General features: G+C 39.1%; 1 protein-coding gene across 14 annotated transcripts in view; it reads left to right on the plus strand.

Moving 5' to 3' along the window:
* EYA1 (EYA transcriptional coactivator and phosphatase 1) overlaps positions 1 to 18,907 on the plus strand; it is a 167,157-nt gene extending 148,250 nt beyond the window's left edge. For all 14 annotated transcript variants that reach the window (XM_030012502.2, XM_030012505.2, XM_030012509.2 and 11 more), the window contains 6 exons: positions 5,136 to 5,194; positions 5,391 to 5,551; positions 5,762 to 5,876; positions 6,192 to 6,313; positions 8,318 to 8,418; positions 16,714 to 18,907. In XM_030012502.2, coding sequence (XP_029868362.1) covers positions 5,136 to 5,194; positions 5,391 to 5,551; positions 5,762 to 5,876; positions 6,192 to 6,313; positions 8,318 to 8,418; positions 16,714 to 16,794 — 639 coding nt within the window. In that variant the 3' untranslated portion in view covers positions 16,795 to 18,907. The remainder of the gene's footprint in view (positions 1 to 5,135; positions 5,195 to 5,390; positions 5,552 to 5,761; positions 5,877 to 6,191; positions 6,314 to 8,317; positions 8,419 to 16,713) is intronic.
* Positions 18,908 to 19,302: the final 395 nt, after the last annotated feature.

Below are 19,302 nucleotides of genomic sequence, written 5' to 3' on the forward strand. Positions count from 1 at the left end.
GAAGACTACATAGGTCCAGGCATTTTAAGAGCTGTGAATGATGACTGTGAAGCATCTCTGGGAGTTTTTGACTCATCATAGAAAAACAGAAAAGAGGAGGAAAAGTTAGCAGGAAGGAGTTAGCAAATGCTTTGGGAATGGAGGAGGGAGAAGACAAGCTTTCCATGTGCAAGTCTTAGGCTAGACTCATCTAGTCATTCATTTCTGATTGTTGTTTTTCTTTGGTTTACTGCATTTCGCTGGAGACGTATTTTCACTTAGCAAATGATTGCAGCAGTTTTACAGAGCTCCTGCAAGCATGTATCTGCTGCTGCTTCAAGCCCCAAAGCCAAGCTGATGGAAGGGAACGTAGAAACAAGTCAGTTACTCCGTGCAACATCTGTTGGTTTAACTGAGCTGCTGCGGGAGATTTGTTTCAAGCTAAGCTACCAACCGTGGCACTTAAAGGTCTGAGGGACACAAACACATGGATCCATGCAAGCCAGCTGTGTGAGTGAACAGCAAAGGACAGCATGGACTTCTTAAACTACTATAGGTAGATTTGCTAAATTGCACATGCTGACACTCTCATTTTCCCTTAGGCTAATTGGTAAGTCCACAGACAGCCCCCAATACCACCGCTAACAACATACTTTGAGCGTGTTACCGATGTTTTATATCACCTGTCTAGTGTCCTCCCTCATCCAAACTTGCACTTTAAAGGTATATAGGAAGTGTTTCCTTTCTCCCTTGGCAATAGCTTTTGCTGGGGTCTCCCTCCTAAAGGCTTTTAAATCCTCCTGCATTTCACAGCTTGCTGTCTTTTGTGCTGCCGTTCCTGAACTAAAAGCCCTGCTCTCTCCCTTTGCAGAAGATGAATTTTCTCTCTGCCTCAAGTTCTTTCTTAAAATGTAATTCTCCATGAAGCCTTTTGAACAAACCTCCCCAGCTTCCAGATGGCACTTATTTGACATAGCTCTGAGGGTGCTGCCTTGGGCAGCTGCCAGGCTGCTGCCAGGAGCACCAGTCCCGCTCCCACCACCCAGCCCCACTCTCCTGCCATTTCCCACAGTGGCCGTCAAGCTAGTGTGCTGATCCCACAGAAAACCAACCAAGAAAAAGCAACTGCTCCACATGTCTGACCACCTTGCCTTATGATTGCTGGCCACAGCTGCAAGGGATCTGCAGCAGAGATCTGAATCAGAGCAGCATCGCTTCCCCAGACTAAGTTACCCTTTGCTAATACCTGCCCTATCCTGTGCCTGCCCTTCATACACAGAACATGCATGAGGCATCATGAATAAGGTCTTTTAAAGTTTCTGCATTTTTTAGTAGCCCAGATCTCATTTTCAAATGTGAATTAAGCACTTTGGCAAAGGTTGCATTAAAATCAGTGCAATTTAGAAGACCTATGTGAGAATAGGGTTTAGATGCCTAAGATGCTTTGCCCTTCTGAAAGTATTATCCCTGAACTATACCAAGTGCATTTTGCTTTCCAGGGATTGATCCCAATGTGCAGAGCTGCATCTCAGCCTGTCTAACTGAAATCCAAACCTTCGGTGCAAACATGTCATCACTTGTAGTCCCTCATGAAGATTTCAAACTGGATACACTGAAGTTGCAAGGTCAACACCTTTAGGAGCAAAACACAGCTTGCTGCATAATCTTTATACATAAGCCACAGGATATTTTGCTCCTTACTTGCCAATTCAGCCTATTTTAAAAGAGAATCCAACAATTTTAATGTTCTGCTTTGGAGCTGACTGCTAAACTGATTCTATCATAATAAAATACATCTGCATAAATAACATGTATTTATAGTGTTTCTACAGGGACTTTCAATATTAATTTCAGATACCACTTTGCCAGAGAACTAGGGGGGAGAATACGAGTACTGTATTTCCTGTGAAAATTTTACAAAAGTGTCAAATACATCTGTAAAAGTTTGAAGTGGTAAGCCTACCAACAAACCAGTATTTTTTTTTTTCTGTGTGGCTGTTTAGGTCTAAGTTGGCTCCCATCACAGAAGCTTTTTGGGGAAGTACTTGAAGACTTTATGAGTCTTTGTATTTTTATTAAAATACATCTTTGCAAAAATGTACTGGTTGGAAGTGCATACTTTATTTGTTGGTCAGTGTCAAACTTCATTTTAGCATAACCCTGATTATGGTGCATATTGAGTAAACTGCTATTTTAAAATGTTAAATGTGTGGGTGGTTGCTTATAACTAATCAGGAGACTGAACAGTGTCTCAGGTAGTCTTTGCTAATGAACAAAATGCTCCACACAAAGCAAGCAGGTGAAAACACATACAAGGTGTTCTGAAGGAAGGTTGGACCAGATCAATTAATGGTGGGCAGGTAATTGGCTTCTTTGAAGAGGTATTCCTAAATAACTTTACTGCTAAAAGAGCAATTGCTAAATGAGTGTTTTTCCTTCCCATGTTCAGGGGTTGAAAAATGCACCCATCACTCATTAGCCCAAAGTCCGAGTCAGCTAGACAGCGTGAAAAAATACCAGGCACTCAAAGCTCACATTTAGCCTCAAAGCCATGTCCTGCCACTCAGGAGGAGCAAAACAGTCGTGCACTGTTTGTGACCTTCCTTTAGTTGTAATGTAGTGTCAATCACGTTGGTCTTTAATCCTTTCCAAATTATAACATGTATCTCTTGCACTTTAATTTTGCTTCATTCCCTTCCTGACTTGACTTTTTTCTTCTTTTATTCCTGACAAAAGAGGACACTATCCCTCTCCATTATATTCAGTATTTCACCTGAAATTTCTGATGTTCATGACCTTTTCTTCACTTTGCTTGCTTTCTTGAGACAGTTTCTCTACCTTTACCCCACCAATTTTATATTTCTTTTCTGTTTTTTTTCCTCCAAAATCCCCTTTTCTTTCAGTACCTTGATTTCTATTTGTAATGTATCATTTCATTTCTCACTTTCTACCTATGAAGCAGGTGGTTAGACCAACGGGGAGAATGTCTGTGATGTCCCAGGGCTTGTGATGGTCCGAAGACCTTGCACTGTAAATTAAAGTTCCAAGTCCTCATGTCCTGTCTAACTGTGGGATCTAAGATGTAGTGGTCTCATCCCTCCTGCCTCTATCTTTTGCCTGAGAGAGTTGAATTTGGATGTTTGATGAAGTCACTCCTTTTTTCAACTGCTCCTGTGAGAAGATGAGCTTCTGCTCCTTCCTTTAGTTTTGTGGTTATTAAAAAAACAGTTTCTTTTTCCCAGATTTCTATTTTGAATCCTCTTCTTCAGCAACTTGTTCCAGTTGTCATTCATAGTTTCCAAGCTGGGAGGGGAGGCTATTGACTTGATGATAATTTTCACTGCTACATTGACAACTCAAGCTTAAGTTTTGTATCCATGGAGACTTTGAGAAGTCACTGAGCAGTGGAAGAGAAGCTAAAATGGGAAATACACAGACTCAGGAGGGTGTCCCTTCATCAGCTTACACTCAGTTCACATTTGAATCGTTAACTTCGTAGGCATTTGGATGGACAGTTCCTTTCAGTTTTAAACAAAAAAACTTAATTTCTCTGAATTTGATAACTTGCTGAAGAAGCTTCTGCCTTTTTTTTTTTTTTTTTAGCCAAGTTGATTTTCAAAGCCTAGCAGCATACGTTCACACTTGTGGTTTCAGTTGTGTCTGTACATCTAATACATTTTGTCTGCCTGAGGAGGGAATTCACTGTATGGTGGTTAAATATGAGCAAATGTAGTATTGTCTTTCCTGTGCTTGTTGTTGCTCTTACCTCTCTCTCTAGCACAAGCTACCTTTGCATAAAATACAAAAGGGTATGTATTACAGTAAGAATAAATACATGTTGTACAAGTGCAAAAGACCACACCTTGTTCCTCAAAGCTTTTGAAAAGTTTCTGAGGTATTTTTCATAGACCTCTGTTTTTAAAAATCTAGAATCCACAGCCATCATGTGAGGCCAGATAGACTTCTTCAGCTTTTTTCTTATCTGAGGTTGTTGACCTCAGGAGAGGAGGAGAAGGTTACAGGGTCAAAGTCTTTTCCTCCTTGGAGTTTGCTGCTTGCTGGGAGAGGGTTGGCTGGAAAATAGATGTTTCAGAAAAAGGGTTGAGGGTCATGATTTTAATTCTGTTAGGGAACAGCTGGTTTGAGTTTCTTTCCACTTCTATCTTCCCTCCCTTCCTCACAAATCCATGGAGAGAGAAAAATTTGTTCAGAGGAAAGCAGTAACACAAAAATAAAGGATTGCAGTATTTTCACATTTAAAATAGATCATGTTTGTTACAGGACTTCACATTAAGAAAGAGAAGAGGAAATTATTAAAATAATTGAAATCTGTTATTGTTTCAAGCATTGACTTGAGATTGATCTAGAGTGCCAGAGGTTTATTTGTTTTCCTGCCAAAAGTTATATTGTTAATAGTAATGTTCTAATGTTTTTTTGGTGGATAAACAATATGCATTACAATTTTTAATTTAGTGATGGACAAAGCTAATTATGAATGTGCTGTGTTAGTCTGCATACAAGTCGCTGAAAAAGATGGTTTGATTTGGCTATTTCTGTTCAGATTTTCTTCATCTTTGCATGCTGCTTTCATGCACTAAGACCAAAGAGAGAGAAGGAAGCTCACAACTCTCAAATGAATGGCAAACTAGGAACAGATTTTTCGTCTGCACTCTTCTGAAACACTGGCCTCAGGCTGTGTTGGTGTGTGGCTCAACAGCAATCAGAGGTCATAATTTCATTGGCGGTTAGCATCAGGTTTAATTTTTCTAATATGTTACATTTACCAAAATGTCTGGTTTCAGTTACACTTATGCACTGACTGAATCAGCTTTGAGCAGCATGATGTTTTAAGGTACCTGAAAGGCTACAAGAACGTTTATGGAACACATATGCTAATTGTTTTTAACCACTTTCCTTTCTAAACACAAAAATGTGTTTTTGGAAAGTCCTTTAACAGTAGTAGCTAATGATAGTGTGCATTTATTCTAAGAAATGAGCACAAGAAGTAGGTAAAATAGTTGTTTTAACAAGACTGCCATCTACTGATTTCCACAATTAAAAATATCCCTGATGAGTAGGTTGTTCATAGTTTTTTATAGCTTTATTTTCGAGATTTGCAAGATCAAGAAAATTACGAAGTCTTTCTGTCACCTTAGGAATGCGACCAGGTTCACATTGATGACGTGTCTTCAGACGACAACGGTCAAGATTTAAGGTACAAGAGAACTGAACAAGATAAGACGTTACTTTGCAAGTTCGTTCCTGGGAAAGCGATGAACTACTGTAACGCTTACAGTAGCCTGCTCTCTTTTTAGCTGTCTTAGACTTTGCAACCCAGCAAAGTGAGTAGCTGGTGGTTAAATGTAGCCTGTTGCCTTTTGTTAATCTCGGGTTTTCTTATCTCTGACTAGCACCTATAACTTCGGAACAGATGGCTTTCCCGCAGCTGCCACCAGTGCGAATTTGTGCCTTGCGACAGGGGTGCGCGGAGGAGTGGACTGGATGCGAAAATTGGCTTTCCGCTACAGACGAGTAAAAGAAATATATAATACCTACAAAAATAACGTCGGAGGCAAGTGACTGTGGAGTATCTAACAAATATAGATTAGAAGTAGTAAAAGGGAAGAACTTTTGTTTTCTATTCCTTTTTTTAACATGGTAGCGTTTAGTGAGCTGTTTAGTTTGCGGTGTGTGGAAAATTGTCTCTGAGCTAATGAAAGCAAAAGAAAATGACAGAACGTTACTTAATTTCGGTGCAGACATGTCCTTATCTACTCCACAGGTCTTCTTGGTCCAGCAAAAAGAGAGGCTTGGTTACAACTAAGAGCAGAAATTGAAGCTTTGACGGATTCTTGGTTAACACTTGCACTGAAAGCACTCACCCTTATCCATTCGAGGTGAGTACAAAGAGTATGGGGTAGTTAGGAGACTCTAGGATGTCTGCTGATGATCTAGATGAGGCTGCCTGGTCTGGTGGGCAAAATGCTGAACCTGGAGGACCTTCTTGTCATTCCTTGTTCTGGTCTGACCATGCCAATCATCTACCTTGCTCTCCTGTAAGGTGAAAAAAAATAACTTTCTTTTTAAGTGGCAATAATAATAGTCAGGGGTTCTGATGGAAGGATAAAGTTTTCCTTCTTTTGTTTTGTTTTGTTTTGTTTTGTTCTGTTTTGCTTGGTTAAAAAAGGATGTTTGTGTTTTCTCTTCCGTAGGACAAACTGTGTGAACATTCTCGTAACAACTACTCAGCTAATTCCAGCTCTGGCAAAAGTCTTGTTGTATGGACTAGGGGTTGTATTTCCCATAGAGAATATTTACAGTGCAACTAAAATAGGTGAGCTATTTTTATAATGTTGTGATACATTTGAATCTGCAATTCTAAATGAATAGATATTGTAGTCTGTATTTATTTCTGACATGCATTCACTGTAGCAAATGTAGAGATCAGTAATACCTGATCTCATGAAACACTTTTCATGCTAAAGCATCCTAAAAGTGCTTTTCAAATGTTTGTCATGATCCAGCACAGAAAGCTTCATATAGCTCTCTTAACACTGATGAAGCCTCTGTTAGGAGGAAATATAATTGCTTTTTTTGTCTCAATTTCTCAAAACTGTGGGGCTATGTAGCAGTTGAGAAGGCTTTTTAATAGGCTATAAGTATAGAATGCTGAAGTCTCCCCAGATTAGCAGAAGAAATTCTGTAAAGGTAAGCCCTGGCTCCATTTGTTTTCATGGGCTCTGGAGCAAATTTTAGTAAACAATTTACCAGAAGCAAGAATGTTTTGCTGCAGAATGTAATTATTTAAGTTCATTCATACTGACTGTAATAAGCTTCAGCCGGGCAAATGTTTATTTCTGTTTTCTGGTTCAATATAAAAGATGTTATTCTGAGTATGTAGAAGTACATAGGACCAGATGGCAATGGTGCTTGTAGTTTTTAACGTGATTATGACATATCTGTTCTGTCTCAGATTCCCTCAAAATTGTGGGCTACATGAAAACATTTTTCATGTGTTCTTAAGTATCTATAATACAGGAAGCTCAAATGGCCAAGAAAAAATGGTGGGTTATTTTTGTTTGGTTTTGTTTTTAAAAAAAAAAAACTTGGTTGAGAGTTTTATGTAGAAATTTGAAAGCATTACCATAAAAGATTTAAAACTATTTCCTGGATAGAAATGTTACAGTGCCATCTGTCAAAACTTTAAAGTAAATTAAAACTTTGAATTATAATACTTTAAATACACAGTTTAATTGAAACATATTTTAATAAATATTCACTTGTGACTTCACGTGCACAGGACAGAAGGGTGTTTCTGGAAAACTGCATTCAGTCACTGACTGTCACAGGAAAGCATAACATTTTTGTAACATGACACGTTTCATAATTTTCAAGCACTTTTTCAACCTAGTTAGTGTTGGAGGTTTCTTACGCCTGGTGCTACTGTTAAAGGGTATCATTGAGTAGTATAGCTTCTCTAAGGCTAGAAACCTTTTCTTAATTTCCAGCCTATATGTTTTTACGCTGGTATTGTTCTGTAGCTGAAATAACTGTTATGAAAAACACGATTTTTCCCATCAGCTGCTGTAGACACACAGGTAAGCATGTACCATGACCAGACTGAAGTGATCTTTCAGAATGGTGGCATTTGTGAAAACTCAACTGTAAGCGTTTACTTACTTTCTGGCTTCCCAGTACCAGTACCTGAAGCTTCCCAGTATCGGTACCTGCATGTAGGACTGGAGCACTGGGATCATTTCTCTAGGTCTGTGCAGTGAAGTAATGAGCCACATTAATGGATCCCAGTGCAGGATCAAGAACCTTGCCCATGTATTGGATTACAGGCTTTTAAAATCTAAATCTTTTGGGTGACCTTCTAAGTCAGGATACTACTGTTTCAGGAGCTGTGATTAATCTTGTCACAGGTTGTGGAGAAAAGCTAGAATTTCAACTCAGATTCAATCAATTTGCTTAGTTCAGGATACTGGCCGTAAAGAGCCAGTAGAGAATTCTCCTGGTAGGGAAATTCCCCCCCGAAACCTGTCTCAGATTAGGGAAGGAGACAAAAAAGGTGATATTGCAGACCTCTAGTACACTATGTCTACCATGGCATGAGTACTAAAGGACCTCACGGAGCAGATTTTAAGGTTGCCTGTCAGCTGCTGTGGTGGGAGTAAAGCTGCAGTCGGCCTTGATATGCCATCCTGCGGGAGAGGCTCTTCTCTCCCAGTAACTATAATTATTTATTATAGTACTGGGGAGATCCGGGCTAAAAACTGATTTATTTGATGTCATCCCATCACCACCTATCCTGAATAGTCTGATCTTTTTCTTTCAGGAAAGGAAAGTTGTTTTGAGCGAATAATTCAAAGATTTGGAAGAAAAGTAGTATATGTTGTTATAGGGGATGGTGTCGAAGAAGAACAAGGTGCAAAAAAGGTAATGGCCCTTTTTCAGTGCGGGTTGATTTCAAGAGTCTGAAAGCAAAATTGTCTTTTCTTCAACATGGGACAGCACGCATTGACGTTTGGGTTTATGTGTCTGTGCTTTATGAAATATGTTTTGACCATATCTAGTAGAAAGCTGCATAAAACTGTAGATAATGATGTGCCCTGCTGTTCTCCAAAAGACACATTAAGCTAGCTATGTATGTTTGATGTATTTCAAAAAGGAGCCAGAAAATGGACCACGGCTTTTGCGCCAAGAACTAATAGTTCTGTTTTCATTGGCATCCCAAAATACCACATAGGATGTTATGAATATAAGCAAAACATGGCGATTCTTACTGATCAAAGGCAGTGTGCTATTTGACTATATGAAATACATATATGTCACACCTTGAAAAGGTATGTAGGAGTGGAGTAGTTGTACATAAATTTCAGTTTCCTTGTGAGTCCATAATTCGGATTCTGCATTCAGGTAACTACTTGTGGCTTGTCCTGCATTCATAACCTCAGTTAACTGAGCAGAGGATAGTATTTGACCGTGTCTTTATTATTTTTTGCTTTCCCCTGGGAAGAAGGGAAGAATTCATTATTTTTTTTCCTAGTGTGGAGTAAGCTCCATAAAAAGCAACGCTTCCCACTGAGAAATAATAAGCAGTATTCCTAGTCTTGGTATTCTACCCAAGTACAGCAGATACAGGCTCTTCACTTGGAGGAATGAGGCATAATATTGGCTATTTGAACAATAGGAGAAAGAGTAGGAAAATGGGCATTTCTGTTCTTGCTTCCTTTTACAGGTAAATTGCTTTTACACAGCTGCTTTTTTACCATGAAACTCTCTGTGGTACTTCTATATCTGTTTCCACTGTAACTTTCTAAATTGGAGAAGTGAAACTAATTAGTCCACATGGCGTTTTAACAACCATTGACTGGTTTTGCTTCATGAGATCCGGGTTTTGTCCCCCCGAAGCGTTGCGGGTAGGTTCCCAGCTTGTCCCGGCACTTTGCAGAGTCTCAGTTTCATATATCCCTTTGGCGGGCTGACGGGAACAGTTTGCTCCTTTCTCCTTCAGAAATGCCTTTCATCTTTGTGGAGAAATGTTTTCCCGCTGTAAATGATTACATTTTAAAAGCTGCATTTAAGATCAGGGGGAAAAAAAAATACTTCTCTTTGTTCCTTTTCTGTTGCTCGGTGAAATCGTGTTGTATATGATAATGGCAGGAGTAGTCTTTTCGGTAACATTATCTAATTCAATGCCTTTTTCAACAGGAAACACGATTCAGAAAAGCATAAGAAAAAGCCTTTCCAGTCGCTAAGAGGAGTAGCAGTATAGAAAAGTTTCTTTGTGCCATTACTTCTGTGTATTCTTTCTCGGTGGAAGGAATTTTCAGATTCAAAGCATGTTAGATGCTCTGGATTAAATTATCTGCTGCAGCAATGCCAGAGAAGTCAATAAGTAGACCAGCAGCCCTGCCTTTCTGCAGAAACTATTAATCTGATTAAGGAAAATGCTTCTGTGATTCTTGTCCTGCTTCTTACTCCACCAAAAAAGAAGTCACCGTTTCACACTGTGAAAGTAGGATTTCCCTCTTACGTTTTGGCCCTCGCATCCTGCAAGAGCAAGAACCACACAGTGCCTTGCGGTACGAGGAGCTGCTCCCAACTCAGATGATGCCTTTTTGGTTATCTGCTCCTCACGTTGTTTTTAGGGTTATTAGGAGGAGTGAGCATGGGAAGGCAGCCTAGTGTATACTGTGCTTCAGTTTAAAGACACATGCCCTGTCTAAGGAACAAACAGTATCGCTGTATTAGAAAACAGTGAAAGCCTGGACCTTCTCTGGAGAGTGTGCAAACAAAACAGGAGATTTACCCCTGCAAAAACACCCAAAGCCCATCAATGCAAAGTGGCGTTAACTGTCCCATGATGAACCCCATTGCCTTGCTTATCTCCTGAACCTTGCTAGCTGGTTCCTTCCTGCCTTCCTTCCCATCAGCACGTTGGGTTTTGTGATATTCTCAGGGCAGGACAGCTTTTTTGTTATCCCTTTGCACAGCACATTGCTGAACGGGTTTGGCCTGTGGTGAAGCCCTTTAGTATATGTACGTTTCTTTACACTAATTAGAGCGTAAACAGTACACCCTTTTTTAAATAGCATTTCATTGATTACACATAAATTATAATGAGTATTTTTAAGTGAGCATATAAATTCAAGCCTATTTAATTTGAAAGATTTTTTTATTCTGTGTTCATGTAGTGAAAAGAGCTGCACTTGCACTTCCAGCTTAGGAGGTAAGAAAGTTAAAGTTTGTTGTTAGAAATAATTTACCAAAATCTTATCAATTGCTTCATCATAAAACAAGATTTTCATTTATGTCCTTCATTCATGGAAAATCCTGAGTCAATACAACAATAGGACACATTTAATATCTTTTTATTATTGTCATTATTGTAAAAATTCAATAGTATAAACTTTTTAATACCATTTAAAAGATCATTGCTCTTTAAAGAAACATTTTTAGGATAGACTCTTTTTTCATAAAATGCCTCTTTTGATTGATGAAAATAAATACAATACACTGAGGAAACTCACGCTCTTACATTTCACGTAGCACGGGACAAGCCATGGTATCAACACCTTTGTTTAGCTGTCACTTCCAGCAAAATATTTTATAAGACAATTAAAATTCTCGGGACGTTTGCGTTGCAGACTGAGGAATAATCGTACCCTTCTGGATCAGTTCAGCAACCAGCCAGCTTGGCTGTAACGCCAGGGTTCACGCGGAGGTTGCTACCTTCGGATCAGCTTCCCCGGGAAAAGAGGGAGAGGAGGGGAGAGAGAAACCGGTGTGAGAGCTGAGTGGTCCTCGGGACGGCTGCCGGCATCGGTGTGGGTGCCATCTGGGTCAGAGCCGCTGCATCTGAGTGCCTCTGTGGTGACACAGCTCTTTGCAGAATAAGTTTCTGGGGTTTTCTGCCAGAGACTCCATTGTCTCGGCATTTTGTTTTGCCTTGCTTTGTTTTGTTTTGAGTTTTGGGGGTTTTTTTGTTGTTTTGGTTTGGTTTGGTTTGGTTGGTTTGAGCTCATCTTTTGCCTTTGCCTTTGGAGACACAGTCAGAAAATACTCGTAAGGCAGAAAAAAACTCCTGAGTTTTTCTACTTAGGAGAATCCTCCAAAGGATTTCTAATTTGCGAGAGGAGACAAAGGAGGAGGCTCTCTGCACTGAGGAGCTGGATTTTACATCAGGTGATTGGGGAGAGCCTGGGCAAATCGGCTTCTCCCTTTGTCTCCAAAATGGTCACGCTGCCTCGGAGGGAAATTGGGAGGAAAAATCATAAATCTTTGTGGAGCAATAAATAGAATATAAATGGGTATCCAATATGCCACTGCTTTTAAGCTCACAGTCACACTGTGCTGGTCAGGTTTGGGGTAGGAAGTAAAGACGACTGCTTAGCAAATCTGGCAGGAACACAACAAAAATACTGTGAAAGATGACAGAAACTGATGAGTTTTCTATTCAAATCCGTCACAACTCTCAGGAGTAAGGTTTTTCTATAAATATGTATTCATTTAAGGGAGGGAGGATAGTCTGCGCTTTTCAGTGTTGCCATCAAAAAATGGCTTGTTTTGCATAGGTATTAAAAGAAACACTTCATTTTGTTGAATAAAATAGTTGAAGTTTTGTTCTTCTAGTAAATACATGCTGAAAAGTAATATTGCTTCTATTTCAGAAATAAAAGACCTTAATATTTTAGGTTATTTAATAATAATATAATTGTTAGATTTAGTAAATTAATAATTTGACTTTTCATGCTTTTTACACCAAAACGAAATTCAAACTTTTGCCACCCTATTTCATTTCAAAATGTCATCAAAATTAAATCATTAAAAAGTTCATAAATGTATTTATTACCAGGTATGATCTACAAAACAATTCATGTTTTTTAAAAGACAGAAGTTTCATATTTACTTGGAAGGTATTGAAATAGTACACAAAATCATTGTTTTACTACAAGCCTAGATGCATATTCCTCCAATATGCATTAAGAAAAGCTTTCCTACAGTTTCATTAGACACTAATGCATCCAGTTACATCGCCTATTTATTAGCAGTTAGCATTTGTCATCCATTCTGCCGCAGCAGCAAATGAGATACCAGCGTTTTTCAGTGTGCTCAGAATAGAAGGCATGTGTTGTACATGACGTGTATGCTAAGTGTTGGCAGGGATGGCTTTCTAAAGGCAGTATTTAGTAAATATATATACAAAGAAAGTCTTGCCTGGTCATTTGGTAAGAAAAAATGTCCTTCTGTTTCATGGGTGTGTTGCCACTTTTGACAGGGCTGAATAGTTGTGGATAAATGGGGCATGTTAATACAGGAATAATGTATAAGGTTTTGTATGTTAATTTTGTTACTTTAAATGTTTTAGTTTTGTACAATCATTTGTTGTCTTAGGTAAGGTGAAAATTACTGTATATGCCCTGTGAACACACATGAGTATATATGGACACGTATGTGTGTGAGACTGTATATACATACACAAACATATACATATAGGTATATATAGATCTGTATCGGGTTTGTTTCCCCTCCTCTTAGCTATGAAGGCTGTGCCGTAGGGTCAGACAGATAGGGATCTGAATCGGCTGCGTTCGGCCGTGCAGAGAGAGACAGTGCAGATTCCAGCCCCGTGCAGCCGCCGCGTTCCTGGCGCGCTTTATTTCTTGGGAGTGTGCTGCTGGTCTTTTGACCTATATGCAGGAGAACTGAAAATAATTATAATCCTGAGGTTTACGCAACCTCCTTGTTTTCATGGGACTCTCCAGAATCATTCCACACCTCAATCCTGTAACTACATGGAGTAAATGGAGGTATACGCCTTTCACAGACAGACATAAATAAAGCAGAGGACACTTAAGTGAATTTGAAATAGAAAGGTATAGCCAAAATAATGACCACTTAAAGTTTTGGTTTAAAATCTGACCATAAACAGCTGAGGGTAATCCAAAACTTGATATTGCATATGGGCATCTAGCAAGAATCGCTGTGATTTGATTTAGCAGAAGCTAAACCTTCTGTTAAATCAATCAGGGTCTTTAACTGCCCTAGCTGCCTGGTGTGTGTACGCTCTGTGATGCTGAGGTTGTTACTAGGGAAGCAATATAATGCTGGAGCTGCATGAAGTGGGAGCTGGAAGCCAAGAATTTATTACTACAGTCCTCCCTATTCATTAGTTTGCTGTATGACCTTGGAGGGTGTCCATGTCATTGACTCTTGGCTTCTGCAGAGACACTGCGCAAAGGCGGGTGCCCACCAAACTCCGTGCCGCGCCACATCTTAGGTATGCTATTTACACCTCCCTGACCCCGTGGTTGAGGCAGAGCTGGTGCCGAGCTGACTGAGAGAAGCAGGGAGCTATGGTAGGCTGGCAGGGAGAGCAGGTAGGTCCTGCCTGGCACGGGGGCTTCCGAGGGAAGAGGGAAACTGCAGCCATGCAAGAAAGGGAGGGCAGCACTGCTGAGCACCACCGGCCCAGTGCAGTCAGCTGGCAAACACTGCACGGACCTGCTGCAAGCACAAACCTGTGCCCGTTTGTCCTTGATGTAATACCCCTATCAGATGTTACAAATTCTGCCAGGAAGATCTCACAGCCTAAATAAGAGATAGGTGCACAGAACCTTTGGAGAGTCCAGGGAACAGCATGATGAGGAATTTTTATTTCGTTTTGCTCTTGCTGGTTCATTTCCTGAACATGGTGCGAGAAATGAATCCTTATGAAAAAAATGAGTTGGAAAGCAGCAGTGTCTGACCTGACAGAGCACAGAGGATAGACTATCTGTATAATGTAACAGAGAAGACACTGGGACGTGGAGTTGTAACTGAGTGAGCTAACTGCATCTAGTTTCTGTTGCTGTGGAGCATGGAGACAGTACAATGGAAGTCTAGATTGAAGATGTAGAAATAGTAGGTGCAGTAGTCAGTGTTTAACACTTCCTTCTGAAGTAAAGGATTAATCTGTAAAAGTGTTTTGGAAATATCATAAGCATTTTTTCCAACAACATCTCAATTGTCTCTGAATTATTTTGTTTGTTTGTTTTGTTCTCTCCATAAGCTGCTATTGCTCATGCATTTATCTTCAAGCAGAGATTTAGTCAGCTGTTTCTCAAGGCTTTGTAACAATCTAGAGTTAAGCAAAGCAGAACAGAAACTCTTCCAATGGTGCTTCCTTCTGGGTCATTTTATTTTTTTCCTGAAGAAATTTATTTGCTCTAAAAGCTAGGCATACTCTGAATGTGGGTATCTGTTGATGCATCCATATTACATTTTAATTCAGACCAGGAGTGTCATATCGAAGCAGACCTTCGAGTCATTCCCCCTCACTATGCTTTGATTAACATCCTGGACTGGTCTGGGGGGGGAAGAAAACAAAACAACAAAACCAACCAGAATTCTTTTGGATAGAACTAAAGAACCGTGTATTGTCCAGGTGCTCACGAAATGCTCTCCAGCTGCTAACGGGCACTTTTTCCATGATGGCAGACTAGAGCTATTCTGAAGTGAAAACCCTGAAACATGGCCACCGGGTGCTCAGCGCCGCCTCCTTCACTCTGCAGTCCCTCCAATTTTGCTACTCTACTTGCTAACACTTGTCCTGCATGGGGTGCGTGTTTTCCAGATGCCTTACAGCGCTCCCTTGCTGATCATGTACGACTCTTTAGTCTTGCTTATTAATATTAATTAATTCAGTATTATCTTCTCTGACTCTCACCAGAGCAACAGTTGATTGTTCTTTAACAGTTGGCCATTTGACTTCAGAGAGTCTTGCCGCTACTTCCATGGTTGTTTCTTTTAAAAATCTCTTCTTTATTCTATAAATTCAACCCAATTCATCATTACATAATTATCTGGATTGAAGCAGCATTCTTCTAATAAAAACAATTATTATTTATACACTGACATACAGATGTTTACTTGAGCTTCTGAAGACAAATTTATGATAGGCTCTGTGGTGAGGTGTTTGCCTTCTGAGATAGGTATAAGGTGAAATTACAGGGCTTACAGTAAACATGCAGCTGGAAACAGAGAGTTTCATATTGTTTTCAAAATTGTTCTCTAACTTAAAATTTGAGGAGAAGACCTGAATGAAAAAAGGACGTCAGCGTAGAAGTGATAATCAGAAGAGATAGAGTTTTGCCACTGATTTCAGCAGAAATAGGAATTTACTCAGGAAGTGCTGAAGGAGGATGAAGAAAGCCTCTCTGAGAAGTTGTAGATAAAATGCTTGGGGAACTCAGAAGCTATTGTGATAATACATTGCTTGTGGTTTGCCTCCTAAAGATACCAGGACACAAGCTGACCCAATGAAAAGGTGAACATGATCATGTTAGCCTTCAGAATGTTGTTGAATTGAAACTGTTTTCCCATGGGATTTATAGAATATTTTCCTGATGAAAGCTGATGGTAATCTTTTTTCTTAGTTATGCAAAAGTTCCTTCCTAACACTGTAGTCCCTGGTTTAGAGTATAAAGATAGTTCTTAATCAGATTTTTACCCTTTATGGGTGAGGTAATGTGTGCTTTTTCCTGGTATTTGTGTTTTTGGTTTATTCAGGTTCTTTGCAAATGTATTTGTGCTCCAGACAGATTTTATTACAGCTAATAGGAAAAAAATACGTATTTATTTTAAAATTGTCCCATATGGAAAAGATGTTTTATGATCAGTGCTAATAATGAGCAATGTTATACAAACCACAGGGATAAAATTCCTTTCAAAGTGATGTGAGCAACACATGAGCTATTCTGAATCACCATGGCTATGTACTCACCTGCCAGGGAGAGTTCCACAAGGAACAAACACGTTTTGATAGTAAATAATACTTTCGCTTCCTTTATTTTTTGGTTTTTTTTCAATCAAGTTCCGTTCCCTTCCTCAAACTACCCACATGCTTCATGTATAGGTTATTTTTCTTAAATTTTTTCTAGAAATAATATTTTCTTCTGCAACGTGCTGAAATCTGTTTTTCTTATAAAGAGATGAGAAACCCCTCTCTTCCTTACGATCTCCTGATGTGTTTGCTGTTGTTCCTGTTGGTAAATAGATTTGCTATTATTGAGAATTTATGCTGAGGGGGTGGGTCAGAGAAACCAGAGATAAACATGAAGGGTTCGAGATTTTAAGAGCAATTTTCCTCTCCTTGCAGTGCTCCCTTATCCTTGCGAAAGACAATGGGTGGGTCTAAATGCCAGAATGCTTGGGGTTATTTTTACATGTTGTCTGTGCTGTTCACAGCACGCTATGCCATTTTGGAGGATCTCGAGCCACTCTGACCTTATGGCCCTTCACCATGCCTTGGAACTGGAGTACTTGTAGCAGCTCAGCAGCACTTTGAAACCTCAGAGCCTCCTTCTGCCCGTGGACGGGATGCCTGTGTCTTGTGTCAGCATTGGACTACAGAACTTTGTGATTTCAACATGTTGACGTACAGCTGCAATTGGTCTTAACCCTTGCCCTTTCAGTAAACGGAGGAGCATGTCTTTTTCTTCAGAACAGCTGTTGACTCTGGTACTGTGAGTCCAACGAAAATAAGCCATGTGAATGTTTGAACAACTCATCTTTACCGTATTTGCTACCAAAAAGAAATAAAGAAGGAAAAAAAAAAGGAAATAAAAGGTTCGTACCTGTGAAGAAAAAAAGGACCTGCAAATGCTTTGTAGTTTTTAGACTCTTCAATGTGACACACACCGTTTCTTCAACACAGCAAACTTGATTGCACAATGAAGACTGAGATTTTTCAAAATACCAGTGGAGTAATTTTCTTGTAAAGAAGGTTTACTTTTTGGTTTCTCATACCCAGGGTACTCTGTACATCTTTACTTATTTATGAACAGACTATATTTTGACATCATATAACTGAGGATATGTATAATAGGATTAAAGGCTATTATAAGCCTTTGCCTTATGGTACAGCAACTACTTTTGATTTTAGCACATTACAGAGTAGTTTAAAATATGTCTAATTTAAACTAATAGGTACATCACTGAGACAATCATGTACAGGAAGAATTTTTTGTGTAAATTTGTAATAATGAATGATTCTTTTACATATTGTTAAGGTAAATGCTATTGAAAGATAGTAATGCCTTGTTGGTGAAGAGTGAGGCCACGTGTGCACAAAACTGTTGTGCAGTGCCTTATCAATGCGTTGGATATAAATATGTAGATAATGGATTTTTTTAGATAAATTTGTCAAGACCAAAAGCATGGATGTCAAGTGTCAATAGGAATTGGGTTTTGTTCTTCTCAGCTGTTTCTCTACCTTTATCTTCTCTCACTTATTCTGATTATGAAAAGATTGATTTCTTCCCCCCCTCAAAGGAAATGCAGATAAAACACAACTGAAGAGGAGTGCTTTGCTGTCTTCTGTTTCCTCTTTTAAAGTTAACATATTAATCCTTTTTTTAGAGTATTGAGAAATTAATTAAGAGATTCATTCCATAAAGAAATAGAGAAAGAACACAAATATATTTTAAGACATGACTTAAATTGGAATCTTGGTACTGAATAGTTTTTGTCTCATGCAAAAATGAAGGAAACTATCATCATTGTTATTTTTAGAAATTAGAAATGAGAATATTTTGGAGAAATTGAACAGGAATACTCATATACATTTAAGTTTTTTAATCCTCTTCCACCAGGAGTCAGATTTTCCTAAGATATAACATCCATTGCCGGCAATGGAAATACTGAAATAGTTATTGCCAAGGAGTTAAAATTTGCTTTTGTCTATACCCATTTACAGGACAAACCTAGACTGTGTCTTTCTGTGACTTGTGACTTTTCTAATCTTGAAGGCCATGAGCTACTTGGTCAGATATACTGTTAGTCTGATTTTTCAGCTTGAATTGTACCAAATCCCTTTGCCCAATTTAAATCTCTCATTAGAAAGAAGCCTCGGCTTTGTTGGTTCATTCTCCAGCTTTTCTTCTTGTTTTCTTTTGCTAAAAACACCAGCCTTGAAACAGCTACCTGCAAAGCTACAAAGCACCAATGTAGCTACAAAACAACACCCTTCTCTATTGGAGGAATCATATTGCTGCTAGAATTCAATGTTTGTGGATTGCTTTATTACCAACAGAGAGGTTTTTATCCTACCAAGATTTGCACATGTGCTTTACTTTACCCAGTATGAGTACTGGAATTCACGCAGTACTCGCATACGTACATAAAGCACATTGTGGGTAGTTTTTAGAATTGAGACTATAATTAGCCTTTTTTTTTTCCTCAAGCAAAGTAGACAGTGATGGGGGGTTGGTTGTCTTTTTTTTTTTTTTTTTTGGCTCTTTTCAATTTTTAGTCACTCGCGGACTGAAAAAAAAGTTTATCTGGGCCTTATTGTACAAAAAGTGTGTTGTGTCCACAATTGTGTACAGAATTTTTCTTCATTAATTTTGTTTTAAATTAATAAAATTGATTTGTGAACGTATTAAACAATTGTCTTGTATGCAAGTCTGTGAAATTTCTGCCCTCTAGGTCAGGAACAAGGAGACATCTGTCATCTCTTTGCTGTCCCAAGGCAGAAGTTGTTCACTTGCTTGTGCCCAGCTGAGATGTTAAATAGGATAAAAAAATATTTGCATCTAGTTTACAAAAGGCTCCGTTAGATGGACAGCAGGTTTTTTGCTTATCAGCAGGAGCTAGAGAAGGTCAGTGCAGAATAGGGACTTGGTGCATGGTGTCCTGGAAATGTGTGCCTAAGTGACTCATGGAAGCAAATGCCTGAACGTTAGGTGCTGTGGTGTCTCTGAATGTCATCCAAAGCAATCCATGTGCTGAATGGATGAGTCCATCATTCAGACATCTCACTCAGGGCTACAGCAA

The sequence above is a fragment of the Aquila chrysaetos genome, chromosome 4 (genome assembly GCF_900496995.4).
Source record: "Aquila chrysaetos chrysaetos chromosome 4, bAquChr1.4, whole genome shotgun sequence".
NCBI lineage: Eukaryota > Metazoa > Chordata > Aves > Accipitriformes > Accipitridae > Aquila > Aquila chrysaetos.